Source organism: Diadema setosum, chromosome 11, assembly GCF_964275005.1.
Source record: "Diadema setosum chromosome 11, eeDiaSeto1, whole genome shotgun sequence".
Lineage (NCBI taxonomy): Eukaryota > Metazoa > Echinodermata > Echinoidea > Diadematoida > Diadematidae > Diadema > Diadema setosum.
In genome coordinates, this window is record NC_092695.1 from 36,295,926 (window position 1) to 36,312,292 (window position 16,367).

General features: G+C 38.4%; 1 protein-coding gene across 2 annotated transcripts; it reads right to left on the reverse strand.

The window, feature by feature from the left end:
• Positions 1-1,536: 1,536 nt before the first annotated feature.
• On the reverse strand, positions 1,537-10,692 carry LOC140234936 (regulatory factor X-associated protein-like). 2 transcript variants are annotated; one of them, XM_072314976.1, is made up of 5 exons: positions 10,607-10,692; positions 8,899-9,093; positions 4,886-5,146; positions 4,079-4,192; positions 1,537-3,015 (listed from the first exon to the last, which is right to left on the reverse strand). In XM_072314976.1, the coding sequence occupies exons 2-5, from the start codon at positions 9,085-9,087 to the stop codon at positions 2,872-2,874; spliced, it is 708 nt and encodes a 235-aa protein (XP_072171077.1). In that variant the 5' UTR covers positions 9,088-9,093; positions 10,607-10,692; the 3' UTR covers positions 1,537-2,871. The 2 variants fall into 2 exon arrangements, with proteins under 2 accessions (XP_072171077.1, XP_072171078.1); XM_072314977.1 differs by having other exon boundaries at positions 8,899-9,090; positions 10,607-10,678.
• Between the last annotated feature and the right edge of the window lie 5,675 nt (positions 10,693-16,367).

Here is a 16,367-nt window from a genome sequence, read left to right on the forward strand (position 1 = left end):
AGGGCTGTCACATTTCCCACTAACTTTTAGATATTCAACTCTGAGTAAATGATGACGGGTGAAATTAATGAGATTATTTCAGTGGCTTTTAATAATCATTGTCACCATCATGGATTTCATGAACATCAAATATGAACCCCAAATGACCGGTCTTTACCACACCCTACGGCATGGAATTGTCATACAGTGTTTTTGCCTGTGGAGGTGTTTCATGTTTGCAGTCTTGTTCTGCTGAAGTTTTTTAGTGTGTTCCTACATCAGCATACACAATGTAGGCCCTACTTGTTTGTAATTCCTTCATGAGAGGGACGTTCAAACAGGGGTCCCTGTCTGATTTTCATAAATCCCTGAATCCCACGGGCACTCAGTGTACCATTTCTTACAAATTTATTGTTTTGACTTGATATGATTTCCAAACCTGTATTTCAGCAGGGATCAACACACAGAACTAATGGAGTGTGCACTGAATTGGTGGGAAATACAGATATGTGTGTTCTTTGCATCAAGAATTTATCATAGGGAAAGGAGCCGAGTGTATAAGAATTTTACTGAAAAAGGATTGGGGGGGGGGGGGGGCATGAGACAGCTTTGTAAATTTGGTCTGGTCAGTTAGATAGTTCAGTACCAAAGTAAGATTGTCTAATATGTGTATGAGTCAACTTAATTTTCATTTTGTTGTATGAATGAGTTGCTATTTCGTCTCTGTACAGAATCTCATAATAATTGTGACTAGAATGGAATATTCTAGTTATTTTGAATAAACAGTGGGTGTTCAGGCCCAAAATAAGATTCTGCTTTCCTCAGTGATGTTTCTGTATTTTCAATTTTTATTCTTATTTTCTACTCTGTGTACCATCAGCACACATAATTTTTGCAAGGAGCCATTTCCACTGTGAAGTTTAATAGGCTTGTAAATAAAAGATAATTGTAACAAAGAAGTATGTTCACCTGATCAAACAGGAATTGTACACTCAAATACTGACTAAGCCACATATTTCCAAGTCTGGTGCTATTCGCAAATGTAAAATCACATGAAATTACCTGATCTTGACATGAATGCAACATGTCCATGTACGTTTCCTCAAATCATTACTGGACCCTACGATTGCGAATTTAACCACTTAGGAAATTGTTGGGGAGTCCCGATTTGCAAAACATTAGACTTGCCACATATATGGCCTATACAACACATATTGTGCCTGCTTAGAACATAAATCAGGGTCCAGGAAAACCATAAAGAGCTCACTTATAACAAAGTATTGCTTGTAACAAGGTGTACTTGGCAGTCTAGATTTTCCACTATGGTACTGTATTCATCTGATCTCATTTCTAGTACGTGTACAAGGTACACGTAATAAGGCAAAGTCGCCAGTCGTGATGACCTCATTATAAAGGGGTTTCCCCTTTATCATTGTACATGTGCAATTCTGTGAAGATCAAGATGTTGCTAATAAGGAGTGAAAAAAGATGCAGTTTCATTTGCACACATTTTTTTTTCTTCTCTACTTTTGCAATGATAATTGACCGGGAACTGAATAAGAAATAACCTGGCACATCCTTAAAATTTCAACTTCATCATGATGACAGTCCCCTATGTGTAGATACACTACATGACCTGTCAAGTGAGTAACAGTCATCTTAAACTTAATCATTAATAAATCATGGTCTGCACAAAGGGTCACTCTGTTAAGTGGTGAAACAGAAGTGTTCTCCTTTTATTGTTACTGTGACAATTGGAATATACAGTCAACATTTGATATCACAAGAGAACTGACATATTGAAATATCAAAATGTAATCACTGAACACATACTGCAAGTGCTGTACAGTGACATTTTCAAGAAAAGAGACTCATTGAGCATTCAGGCAGACTGGCATCAAAGGCAGGTAGAACACGCTATAATGCTCCATTATTACCTCCGCCAAGGAAGGAAGAGGCTCAGTGATTATTGGTGTTGGTTTGTCTGTTTGAAAAAAATTATTCAAAAACTTGTCAACAGATTTGGATGAAACTTACAGGAAAAGTTGATAATAACACAAGAAACAAATATTTAAATTTTGATAGTGATGCAGGAATTCTTATGGATTTTTGAATGATTTTTTTATCTTTTGGCATACAAGGTCACTGAACTTAGGAGTTCGAGCTGTGCATACTGGAGGTTTACATATGTGCACTAAAGCACATGCTCTGCTCTGGGGAGGCGCCGCACAGCTGGAAGCTGATGATGTAAACAAGAAGGATTCTGTATGAGGAAATTGCATGCGTGTGTAGGTGGAAATGAGTTGCCGGCTCGGCGGAAGTCTGCGCTCTCCGAGTGCTTTTCTAGTTTTACACACCGGTGAAGGCTTGTCACTGTGGGGTGGGGCAACTGTTCACAGGAAGAGTGATGATGTCTAGGAGATGTTCTCTGCCAAGATCTTTGCTAAGAGCAGCGTGGTAAATGCACACTCAATTTGGGAAGGGAGATCCTACCAAGACTGACTCTAGACACCCATTCCCATGATGTGTCTATCAACAGGCGAAGTAAGGTAATGAAGACAAGTTAATAGGCTCTGCAGCCATGGTGATGCATTAAAAGTGATGCAGCTTAGCAATAACAGCACGACACTGCAAGCCATACCTTGCATCACTGCCTACGATCTGTTCTTATTCCTGGCTGTGGCCAGTGACTGAGATACACGGTGAACTAAAGGCATCGCCCCATCTCGGACCGTTACGCAGCCCTCTCTTCGTAGCAGTCGGTCCAAGCAGGGGTAGGCACATTGCACAAACGATTTGGGTTCAAATCCTGCTGCAAAACGAGGCCTGTCGGACTGCGCCCTCTATGGGCAGCATCTCGTCAAACACCTGTACCACCTCTCCTCATCCCCCTCAGTGAGGAGACATGAGGTGCACATGTTCCCCCCTCTCCCCTGGCAACGTAGGCGTGGTCTGGGCCTTGGCCTGGTGGCTGTGGGACAGCTGCTGTTGACTCTCCTTCAGGAACTTGATGATGGTCGGTGAACGCAGGAGAGCCTGAATAGGATGCGACATGAAGGTGAAATCACGAATGAATCATGAAGCTTGGGTTTATTGATCCACATTTGCAAAGGTAATATGAAGTCAACCCGTGGGTTATGTTAATTCCGTCTGCATAAATGTGCATGACACATCACATACACCAATGGGTATCCAATAATGATCATGCACTGCCACCCACATGTAAAAGGTATGCCTATTTCACGCTCATTTTAGTCAATGGACTAAGCATGGATAAATATCTCACCTGCCCAGCAATCATTTTCTCATACCTTCCAGAATGAAGAAGGGGGGAAAAAAAAGAGAGAAAAAAACAACCAAACAAACTGTAGCAAATAGATCAATTATAAACATTGCATTTGTACCACTGGTATATTGGCTACAGACAATAGGCCTACCTATATAGGCCCTACAAATGCACTGTATCTTTCAGCCGTTCTCCTTTCTACATAAATAATCCAAAGAGGTCTCTCAAAATTCTGCCATCTATTACACTAAGTCATAATGTCATATTCTAAATTCATCCTTTTTGGTTGCTTTGCTAAACGGCAGTTTCTCAATACATTGAAAATTAACTAAATGACATGGAAGAGCATCTACGAGGCACCTAAACTATGATTCACATTGTTTCATTTATAATTTACAGAAATTCATTTTATACCCCACATTTTATACATATTCCCAAATGAACATCCTAAGTGCCCTGCTTGTGTCTGCATGTTTTCTTTGTGTGCATTACAGCTGTTATGAAATTATTGAAGCTCGAGTAGAGAGCTTGAGTGACCACAGAAAGAATTATCCACACCAAAATATCCAATCTGTGCCATAGATGCCTGTCCAAAGTGATTGTCAACGAGTCTAATCACAAGACAAATACTCATACACTTATTAGTGCAATTTGGAACATTCTTCTGATCATTATTTTTACTCATAAAGAGCTTCACATCCTCATATATTCAGAAAGCATTATTTGAATAATTTTAGATGCTCTTCCAGATCACAAAAGTTAATTTCAGGGTTTTTACAATTTAGATGATGGGCACAGAAGCAGCAGGCATACCAGTTTCTTCTCATTGAGGACTTGATCCAGTCTGGGGAGTCCATCGCTAGGTGGGGGTTGGTCTCCATTCAGGAGGGCTTGGAGGTTGGCGGACCTGGGGATGCTGTCTTCTTGCTGTGTGATAACATATAAGCACAGGCATGAAAAATACATACTGGTCTCCAGATATGGCATTTAGTGGGGGATTCCTCCCCACTATCAAAGTCTTAATAGCAAAAACTTAACTATCAATCTCAAACTCGAAGAAGGAATTTTTTTCTGTTACAATGCAGACAAGTTCAATACCTTCAATGATTAGTGTAATAAATCTCTTTCATGTGTGCCACAGAAAATGAAATCCCACAGACACGGAATACCAAATTCAATCTTAATATATGAAGGTCAGTACTTTTGAAAATTGGTTACACCAAAAATGAGCACACATTTTGCATGCCTACACAAATACTAGATTCCTTGGAGCAACTGAAATATATTGGCATGTTTCCCGAGTTTCAAGCACAATCCCTAGAAAATAAAGTTGTTCAACAACAACAATTGCAGACAAAGCGTTGATGGAATATGCATCATTCTGTCAATTTTCTTAGCATTGGATGGGTGGTTCACCTTAATCTTAGAGAGAATAGTGTGTTTAATTAGGTGGAACTTAGAAACAAAAATTCTTGTATTGATGGCACTATAAAGGACATTTGTAGAAAGACAAAAAAAGAAACCCCGGTTCTTGAAAAGGCATAGCAAGCAATCTCTCCCTCATTTCCCATTCACCACACAAAAGTGTGTATCTGCGTCCACTATCGGCCCTGCGCTTACTTTCTTCTTGAAGATCTGCATGGAGGTAGCGATCTGATCCTTCTGCTTCTTCTTGGCCTTGTAGGTCTTGTTGCGGTGGTAGTTGCACATCCAGGGTCCCTTTCGCCTCTTGCCAGCCACCACCAGGACCTCCTGGCAGCCCTCCGCACTGCAGTTCTTGCAGCGCATCAGGTCCAGGGAGTGGTTGCTGGACCCCGTGCTGGCCTCGCTTGGGGAAGGGGAGGCCGAGCGTAGTCCGGCCATGGCTGCTGGGTTCAGGTCCTGACAAGATCAGGGATGGGGTGGGAGAAAAGGGGAACAGGTGGAAATGAGGTGTGAGGAAAAACAGACAAGCTAACACAAGAACAAAAAATCGCATGATGTCAATGCCCTGATGACATTTTGTTTAAATTCATAGTCACTACTTTTGTCTCAGTTTTTTCCCAGGCTTGTCAAGTACAAAAAGTGTTAATGGAAATCATTCCGAAGTATAAATGTATGCCACGTGCTGAATAAGTTGAAATCTTTTATTTTTTACTTTTTGTTTTAAATGAGGTTCTTAAAACGTTGAGAATTCGCAAGTCTCGTATTCTTTTTTTTTTTCTTGTTAAGATAGGTTTGTCAGACAAGGGAAATAATTTCCAGTGCATTCTATGATGACTTCATTGCAGAAATCTATGTACAAGAACTCATGCAAAAATAAATTTGGTGTGTTTCTATAGATTTTGCTTGTTTTACATAAGTCACTACAGGATTTCTCGTAATATATTTGAAGAAATACAAGATACATTTCCTAGCACAATACCATGTACTCTTCAAAGAGTGTAAGTTACAATTCAAACACTGTGCATATGTACGAGTAAGGACTAACATTAACTGGGGATAACAACGTGGAATGGAATCACTCTTTACAGAGCAGAGGTAAAAACAGCAAATGAACTACAAAACAAAAACAAACAAACAAACAAAATGCTTATTGCAGAGCAAAATTAAAGCATTTGGGTCAATCCACGTCAAATCATCCAATTTTCAGAAAAGTTGTCACCCGACCCCCTCCGATTTTCTTTAAAATCGCACCAAATGTTCCCCAAAGTGTCTGACGGAAAATCCCAAAATATTTTGCCCCAAGGTCAATTGGTTGCTAAGATACAGCCTCACATAGCAACCGGTGCGCATTCCAAAAAAATAGTTAAAAGAAAATTAGGCCTTTTTGATTGACTGTTTTAGCTTGGATATTTATGCAAAAGTGGTCATTATCTGGAAATTGAGAGAACTTTATAGTCTTTGCAAGAAAAACTGACTGTGACGCGAAATTGACTTTTCGTTAACGTGCACAAGGTCACCGAAAATGGTGTTAAATGTTAATTTTGAAAATTTTAATGCATATTTAGAAGCTAATATCTTCCACATTTCATCACCTTAGGTTCTAAAATATTATGCTGTTGAAGGCTTTGACTTGCTCAGTAATTTTGAAAAAAATTGGCGCATTCATGATCACTGTTTTTACGGAGAGCGCCCTCAAAGTTGACAAAAATGAAAAATGTGCCAAATTCAAGGTCACGGATCACCCTTCGTCCCACCTAGGAATAGCATCAATTTTTGTATATTGATAGACATTTACCTATATTACCTTGGGTTACCAAAGAAATTTTGCTCCCAAAATGTTCAATGGCAAATTTACCCCACCGAAAATGGTCGTAAACGGCCAAATTCACATGTAATATCACATATTGGGTTTAGAGGACATTTCAAATGTCCACGCTTTCAAGATGAAAAGCACTAGCCCTGTGATATTTGCAGTAGGGATAGTCTGTTATACATATTTTGATAATATATACCACAAAACACTTTTATTACATAATGATGACCTTGAAATTTAATCCAAAATTTGATAAAAAAAACAATAAATCGCTCCATTTTCCTCATTGCACTGAATGTAAATGTGTTTTGAAAGACTTTTCACAGAGCAATATTTCAAGAATTATGAAAGCTGACAGTCTACCATATTAGGGTGCTAAAGTATTTCTGCTCGTCTTTCAGATTTAGTGTCAATTTGATCATGAACGTTATATCTTTGACCTTGAAGTGCTTCTAAAAATAGCTGGAAATTTGTTAACTACAAATTACACACACAACATTTGTTTTATGGCATGATATACTTGTGATTCTTCCACAAACACAGAAGCTTTTTATGATGTCAATGTTGTATACTGGAATTAATCTATACGTGTTTGCAAGATATGGTACAATTAATTACTCTGTTTTGACAATGACCCTCAATTTCAATCAAAAAAGGGGATGGTAATATTTTGTGATTTTGTGTGCATTTCCTATGGAAAACAGTGCTTTGTGGTGAAACTCATAAAAACTTGACCATTTTTACTATCTATCACTTTGATTGGTTAATTCTATTCTAGTTATGGTAGAAAAGTGAGCTGTGACAATTTCCAATAAAAAAAAAAAACATGGTTATGCTGCAGAAAATAAAAAACAAAGAAATACATAAGAAATTCCAAAAACAAGAAAATACATAAGAATTGAAATGATTTTGAAAGTTTTCATTAGGTACAGAACAAATTTCCCGAAAAAGAAGACTCTCAGTCCTTTTAATGTGCGTTTCACCGGCTAGAATAAGAATTTTTTAATGTTCATAATTATCAATTATTATTACGTACTTTAATACAGGTCTTTATGGAGAGGAATAGGCATTTCTCATGATTTTGAAGGTCATAAATTGAGGGTCATTGTCAGAACAAAGCAATTTATTGTAACATATCTTGCAAGCATGTACAGATTAATTCCAGTATATAACATTTACACTATAAAAAGCTTTTGTGTTTGTGGAAGAATCACAAGTATACCATGCCATAAAACACCTGTCGTGTGTGTACTTTGTAGTTTACAAATTTACAGCTATTTTTAGAAGTACTTCAAGGTCAAGGGTATAACATTCATGATCAAATTGATACAAAATCTGAAAGAAGAGCACAAATACTTTAGAACCTTAATATGGTAGGCTGTCAGCTTTCATAATTCTTGAAATATTGCTCTGTGAAAAGTCTTTCAAAACACATATCTATATGCAGTGCAATGAGGAAAATGGAGCGATTTATTGTTTTTATCAAATTTTGGATTAAATTTCAAGGTCATTATTATGTAATAAAAGTGTTTTGTGGTATATATTACTAAAATATGTATAACAGGCTATCCCTACTGCAAATATCAAAGGGCTAGTGCTTTTCATCTTGAAAGCGTGGACATTTGAAATGTCCTCTAAACCCAATATGTGATATTACATGGGAATTTGGCCGTTTACAACCATTTTCGGTGGGGTAAATTTGCCATTGAACATTTTGGGAGCAAAATTTCTTTGGTAACCCAAGATAATATAGGTAAATGTCTATCAATATACAAAAATTGATGCTATTCCTAGGTGGGACGAAGGGTGATCCGTGACCTTGAATTTGGCACATTTTTCATTTTTGTCAACTTTGAGGGCGCTCTCCGTAAAAACGGTGATCATGAATCCGCCGATTTTTTTCAAAATTACTGAGCAAGTCAAAGCCTTCAACAGCATAATATTTTAGAACCTAAGGTGATGAAATGTGGAAGATATTAGCTTCTAAATATGCATTAAAATTTTCAAAATTAACATTTAACACCTTTTTCGGTGACCTTGTGCACGTTAACGAAAAGTCAATTTCGCGTCACAGTCAGTTTTTCTTGCAAAGACTATAAAGTTCTCTCAATTTCCAGATAATGAACACTTTTGCATAAATATCCAAGCTAAAACAGTCAATCAAAAATGCCTAATTTTCTTTTAACTAATTTTTTGGAATGCGCACCGGTTGCTATGTGAGGCTGTATCTTAGCAATCAATTGACCTTGGGGCAAAATATTTTGGGATTTTCCGTCAGACACTTTGGGGAACATTTGGTGCGATTTTTAAGAAAATCGGAGGGGGTCGGGTGACAAGCACTGGATGATTTGACATGGATTGACCCATTTATAAGCAGAGCAATGTGCAAGATTACCACTTGTTTGCCGAGCACTGTCACTGGTTGGCTGACGCTCACAGGAGACACTGTTGTCGCCGCACTGCTGCCACTGGTAGTGGCGTATGCTGTGGGTTGAGATGCTGTAGCAGCTTCGGGGCCGGAGGTGATGCTGGTTGAAGACTCTGGCCGGGAGCTCACTGGGGCAGAAGTTGTAGGGAGCTCCATGGTCTACTGGGTGAATGATAAGTGCAATATGGCATACTGTGTCAAACATTTCCACCAAAACCTTGGCTAACAGCACTACAAATCAACCTGTCTGAAGCCCTGTTTTAACAGACCTTACTCTGACAACGTCGAGACAATGTCCAGAGAATAAAATTCCTGGCCTCGGGCAATAAAACTACAGGAGAGAGCGAGGGGTGCCATTTTTAACAGACAAACACCAAAAAACCTCCTTCTGGAATGTTTCCATAACAACCAGTACTCATACTTGTTCATGCATGAAGGGGGTGGTTACAATCCATGCATGTGGTCGGCAAGCATAGTTTCATTCTGTTTGGACTATTGCTCATTCATGTTGAATGTATCACAGGAATGTTAACATGACAGCATTTTAACAGAAGCGTTTTCGGGGTGATATCAGGGCAATGTTGGGGTAATTACCCGAGCTGGCAATGGTAGAAATTTGGAAAAAACCCGCTACAGTGACAACATGCGAGCAACATTTTGTGAGAATGTTTGAACTGGCAAGGTAAAAAAAAAAAAAGTTTGCCTCGATATTGTCTCGGTACAAGGTAACTCTGGTTTGAAAAGCTCTGTTACAACAGGGCTTCATTATCTGCTGCAAACAAGTTTGGGCAGAATGAATGATCAAAGCCACAAAATATGTCTTATGCTAGCAAATTCTGAGCTGAACTAAAGTGTCACAAAAACAAGTCATATATTTTAATTCACTATAGAGGAAAGAACAATGAGTAACAATCTAAACTGTATGCTGAAAATGAGCTCTGCAAATTGACAAGAATGCTAGTAGTAAAGTCAATCTATCAAATTTTCTAGCAGGCCTACTTCTCACCTAACAACATATCTACATTACAAGAACATGGACAATGTAGGTCTATCTCTAGCCCTTGGGCCTTCCCCCTGGCACAGACCATAACTGAAGTAAAGCAGAAGGAATTCTTGTGAGAGAGCAACATTTGACATGTTTTTCTTTCCTATTGCCCATTCATATTTAATGCAACCAAGACCGATGTCAATATGACTCTTATTATTACATTCATTACGCACAAAAGGAAGGCAAAGAAGTCTGTCCTGTGGCTGTGCTGTGCTGGTTGGGGAGTGGGATTCCGGCTGCTCGAGGTTATACTGTACAGTTCAGTTCAAGCGTTAATAAAATTTAATACATCAAAACGTATCGAGCAATATGGGTAGTTACAGAGCGTTTTTTCGTCTTCGGTCTAATACTTGAGCAGTTAGAGCTAAAGGGCTCTTCAAAATGGTAGTTCAAGAATCAAGAGCAAAGGAAGATGATGGAGCTGTGGAGTTATTATTCCACCATTTACCATCCATGTACTTCAAGTAGAGCCTACGTGATTATACTCATGTGGGACTATGAGCAGACACCTACCTAGTATAACAGGGAGATTCCAGATACAACTAACCGTTAGATACAACCCTGTGCCTGGATGGTCATTAACACCGAAAATTATAAGGATTATGAGGATCATTTTCTGCATCTTACCCTTCAGAATGGCTTCTCTCAATACAATGGTCTCTGCTGGATGGAAACACCTATCTGCGTCCTTCTAGAGACAGCTAGGCCTACACTCAGGATCTTTGCTAAACAACAACACATCTTGTATCATCGCACGTCCACTCGTTCGCGTCGCGTCGCGTCGCTGGTCGCAAGTCTTGTGGTCGCAAGATAGCGCCACCGTACCGGCTAAGTCAGTTGGAAAGTTAGAACACAATTCTTAATTACCTGCTTTGACAAAAGACAACGCTTCATTCCTAATAATTACCACATACCAAGCCATCAGCAGTTTGCTGTCCCCTTCAATATTTTTGGCAGTAATTAGACAGGGAGATGTTAGAGAAGGACTTTAAAAAAAAAGAAGAAGAAGAAGAAAAAAAAAAAAGAGTATTAATATTTCATAAATAAGTTAACAAATTTGCCAAGTTAAGTAACGTTAAATCTTCCGAATTAGGCCTAAATGATTGATAATAATGCGTGCTTCTGCGTGTTTAGCAGTTTTAACGAGGGAGGAGGGGAATACTGCGTGTGCTCCATTTCGGTCGACCTACCTTGCCTCACATAGCAATAAGCAGGGAATTTTGTACGTATTTGCATGGTATTCGACTTCTGAAAGGATTCAGTAGACTAGGAACGCTTTCGGCACCCATTCGGCCGGGCGGGAGAGCTGAGGTTTGGGGGAACTACCAATTTTGGTTACACCAGTGAAGACAAGGGATTTTGTGACGAGGGTAGGGATAGTTATTTCGCTCCTCTTTCATTGATTGGGGTTAGATTGTTTATATTACGTCACAGGATGTCGTTTGGCAGTCCCTCTGTCGTCTGAGTTCAAGGTGACATTCACAGTTTCATTCAAAAAGCTAAACCCGAAGAAATTATACGAAGCGGGTGGTTTGCCGAAGAAATTTCAAAAGAAAACTTGATGTTTTGTCATCCATCAGTCCCCTCTTGCTTTGAAGGGGAAAAGGGAAAATCACTCCATGGTCAAGTTGAGAAAGGGAGAAAACTTTCAGTCAAACAAACGCAGCAAACAATATCTCATTAAGGGGTGCTGTTGATTCTCATTGTAGAATGCAAAGGTAAAATGAAGAAAATGGTTTTGACCGTAAGTGAAATTGACAGAAATGGACATGGATTTTGTGTAATCTCTCGCTTGAAAATGAACATCCTTGAGGCACATAATAGTGCCGTATATCTTTAAAGGCAATGAAACACTGTGTGTCATAGCGCCCCCTACACTCTTTTCTGTCAATCGGGTTGAACGTGAGCATGGATGGCTCGTAAGTCTTATCTCGTCATCTGGTTAGCACTTATAAGCTTCCGTATAAAAGTGTCGGTTTTATGAAAAATAAATGTAAATGTACGCTGTGGAATATGGGCCAGTTTGTTTGAGGGAGCATTTACCTCTTGCACATTGTGTTCAACAATAGACAATCAAATAGGTCAACTGAGAAAAATGTGGACATATAAAAGATTGGGAGTTTTTAAAAGTTTGGTGAACTCGTACCATCCTTTTGTCCCTGGAAAGGACGACCACAACGCACGTCATGTCACCAAGAAGGTATATGTTAGTATCTCCTTGGTGCCATCAAAAGAAAATGCAAAGAATCCCCTTCCCCATCGCCATCTCCACGAATGAATATATATATATATATATATATATATATATATATATATATATATATATATATATATATATATATATTCTTTTTTTTTAATGCTCAGAACACACTTCAAGGACTTGTTCCCGACATGTATTTTGTTATGGGTAGATTCTTAGATTATTTCCCCTGACTTATGAAGGAGATAGGCCACACGTTCTTTCAGTGTGCTCTAAAAAAGAGGAATGTATTCCTTTTGCCCTTTCATTATAATGATTAATGAATTTGATACTGGCAGTTGTTGTAAGTTTCTTTTTCAAGGATGAAAACAAATAGATTCAATTGAAATGTTTAAACAACCCTTTTAACTAACCTTTTTAAACGTTGTGTCTTCCTGTCTTTGAGTCTGTGATAGAATGAATAATGGATGGTCGAATTTGTATATTTGACGGTCCTTTGCGTTTTCTTTTGTCATGTTATCACCCACACAATGTATAATCTTTCTTCATGTGCATATTATTATCCCTCACGTTAAACAGAATCGTAATCTACACAATATTGTTTGAAGAGAACGACAAACGTCCCATGATCAATTTAAAAATAGTTGTATAATATGATTCTTAGGTCATTTCGTTAGTGTATACCAATGCCCAATACATTATGATGATTATGATGATGAAAAGATATTAATGACAATAAAGAAAATAATGAGGTTAAACGGGACTGATAACAGGAGCTATTTTTTTTCTCACAGGACAATCCACGGACTATCAATCACAAATTTTGCGATTGATAGTGACTATCATTCACAAATGATTTTACTGTGGAAAAACGGAATAAATTTGAACTTGAATTTGAACTTGAACAAAGTCCCTGGTCCGGCTCCCCTATGCAGTGGTTGGGAGTCTGTTACCCTATATGCAATGCGCTTTGTCTTCAACGTTTGCACTTCATTTTGTGAATAGCTAAGGCAGTTGGTATACCATGCCTCCTTACTTACGAACATAATATTTATATTGGTTCCTCAGTTGCCATCACGTAAAAACAAAACGTTTTGTCAATGATAACCGTTATAGCAATTTAGCATATAATCAGCATGATGATGTTCGAGGTAGTGTATACAATCACTGTGTACTTTAATCAGAATGACTTGTGATAGTACATGTACTATCATGATGTATACTGCTCGTAATTTCGAGTGGCGTGTTTATCATGAAGTGGATCTGGTTTGAACTGATGAATAGTGATTAGTTATCACAATGAGTATCAACTTTGATCCCTTCGAAATACAGGCTGACAAAAGGAACTGTTATTCTTATTTATTTAGGTGGGTGTGTCTCGGACTTCAGCAAAAATCATTATAAATACGCTTTCATCTGAACTAAAATAAGACGAAAATGAAATATATTGTCAAATTCTTTATACGGAGAGGTAAATGAGCGTATTGTTTTCAGGGATTGAACATATCAATACTTCACTCATTACGTCAAGACAAAACCTATCACAGACTTGTCGGTTCATTTTTGTTGTTGTTGTTGTTGTTATTGTTGTTGTTGTTGTTCAGTCGCACAATTCACCCAGCCGTCAGATTCCCCCTTTTCAAAATGTTTCCATATTCATCGATAATATTTTGATAGGACTTCCGCATGGTGTAAATCCTATAAATTATAACAAGAGACCAAGGCTTGAATAATAGTCTAAGAAAAATATGTCCAACCTTGCACCTTTACCAATGTCTTACTGGGAGCACCTTTACGGGTACAATTTTGCACCCTTCAGACCAGTGTCACAAAGGAAGCACCTTTAAGAGTGGTCCCAGTTTGACATTGGTCTGCACCTTTAAAGGTACAAAGTTGAAGTTACTTTTCTTAGTGTGTACAGTACGTCGTATACTCCAATCAAACGTGTATTAAAACAAGTTATCTTTAAAGGGTATCAATTCTCCATCTCCCTGGTACAAGCCCCGTTAAATACTCCCACACTCTATGTAGTAGTCTGCAGGAGATACAAACTTTGTGTTATCGCAGATAAGATTAATCGACTGCTTGATTATTCCCGCCTAAGGGCGCAGTGTCTAAAACGGCCCATTATCTCCAAGGAGCTACAACTAAATAAATACGCCTAATGAAAGGGTCCAAAATCCAAGTGAGCAAAGTGGAAAAAATACACTCATTTGCATCTGATTAAATGGCTAGCGCAAGGTCGTTTATTATGCACAACAACAATAATATGCGGTAACACTGTCTTAAAGCGAGACATATATTTACCTTCGCTATATTAAGGATTCCAATAAGACGTCTGTATGTTATACACAATATGTCTGTGTATATGGCAGCACATCACTTCACTGGTGACGAGAATGAATTCAGCCAGTATGATAGACTTGTGCATTAATTCATGCATATACAGCGCTACGCAAATTCCAGAGACAGTGAATTATGAAATGTCTGATTCAGTGGAACATGGTAAGTGATAACAGACAGTCATCCACTGCGTTTTCTCCATATTTCAATAACTTGAAACAGCAAATTGTTAAAGCTGCTAGCAGTTCTTTAGGGAAACGAAATTTGGAACTCGTAGATGTTGTCATCATTAGGGTCTCTTGTTTGAAAGGCAAACGGGCAGAAAGTGAAATAAAAAGGTACACTCGGAGCACACACAGCTAAGATTATACGTAAAAAGCCGAAGAAGAAGCGCTAGAGACTAATGACTGTTGCTTGGTTACTTGTTACTACTAGTTACCCCGACTACCCATCTGCTCATTCTTCTGGCAGCCTGAGAGTCCCAAATGTTTCCACTGGGCGGGTCCGATCAATTTCGTATGACATTTTGGATCCGCCCACTTTGTCTCGATCATGAAAATGACAAATACTACCGCTCTGTTTATTCACAAGGGATCGTGATATCGACAAGGAGATCGCGAATAGTGGCTACCAGGCTTTCGAACACTACCATACTACATTTTGAAGAATGTAGGTGAAAAGTGGGATATTAACGGTGAGGAACTATAGTCTGATCGCACCAGATTTTGTTTCTGTTTACCTAAACCACACAGTGCAGCGGTCGTTTAGATATTCAGTCGTTTGGTTCATTGTGATTGTTGGTGCTGGTGCATGGCTATTATATTAGTTGTTGTTTCCTCTTGTTTGTTTGTCTTTTATCCTGAAAAGATGGACATGACAGGGTCGAACATGTTTCTTGTGTAAGTGCTTTGTTCGACTATGATATTATCATTTGCCTTCATCAACGTGAAGAGGAAGAGAAGAAGAATAAAAAAGTAGTAGTGTGCAGCAGCTAGAGATCTGCTAATAACTCAGAAGACAAACAAACACAGCTGATTATCTACCACTGCCAAAGAGTTCGGACTTCTGAAGCATCAGGTCATTCCTATCTGCGATCAGCAAAATAATCATTGTCCCCAGTAAATGGGCGGTTGCCATACACCGTTCAGATCTTGCTCGGTTGGATCCTGTCCCAACTCTTTCCTATACGCTAACCCACAAATTAGGGACTCGAGCTACTGCGAGGTTAAAATTTACCCTACTATTATTTATGGACGTTGTCATTTGCAGCTGAAAACCACAACGGGTAACCAGGATACCTAGAACTACCAGTCTTCATTTCAAACTCGTAAGTAAATTCATTGTCATCCCATCCCATCTTTTCTCTGAAAGTAGCTGCATGTCAATGGTCTTGGTCAAGTAGAATTCTGAAACAAATACAGTTCTTGTACTTAATTTGAAAAAAGGAAGACTTGAAAATGAATTATTAGTGTATTGCCTTGTTTATCGCATCCAGTTAAGATTTTAACCTTCTGTATAACACAGCTAGACCAGTTCTTTCCTCAACACCTTTGATATCATTTTTTTTCTGCTCGTATTTAGACAAAATTGAAATCAAAGTCATGGTTTTTATGTTTGATACAAAAATCACTATTAATAAGAAAGTTGATTTTTGTCGACTCTATAGTTTCCCTCATTTTTCGCCATCTGTCTGATTAAAGTATTGCTTGTATTTCTCTTGAAACTGGACCACATACAATAACTGTCATCTTATACTTGCTTGCTTTTCTCGTATGTTTTATGTAAATATACTTAGTATATATTGTATGTCTATGTGTATTTTCTTTTGGACCCACTAAGCTCTGC

Bases quoted from the DNA above. Each gene is read 5' to 3' on its own strand.
- LOC140234936 (XM_072314976.1), bottom strand. From the start codon at position 9,087: ATGGAGCTCCCTACAACTTCTGCCCCAGTGAGCTCCCGGCCAGAGTCT. The intron at 4,193-4,885 runs GTAAGCGCAGGG...GTTATCACACAG, and splicing joins TGCAGATCTTCAAGAAGAAA to CAAGAAGACAGCATCCCCAG. The intron at 3,016-4,078 runs GTATGCCTGCTG...CATCCTATTCAG, and splicing joins TCCTCAATGAGAAGAAACTG to GCTCTCCTGCGTTCACCGAC.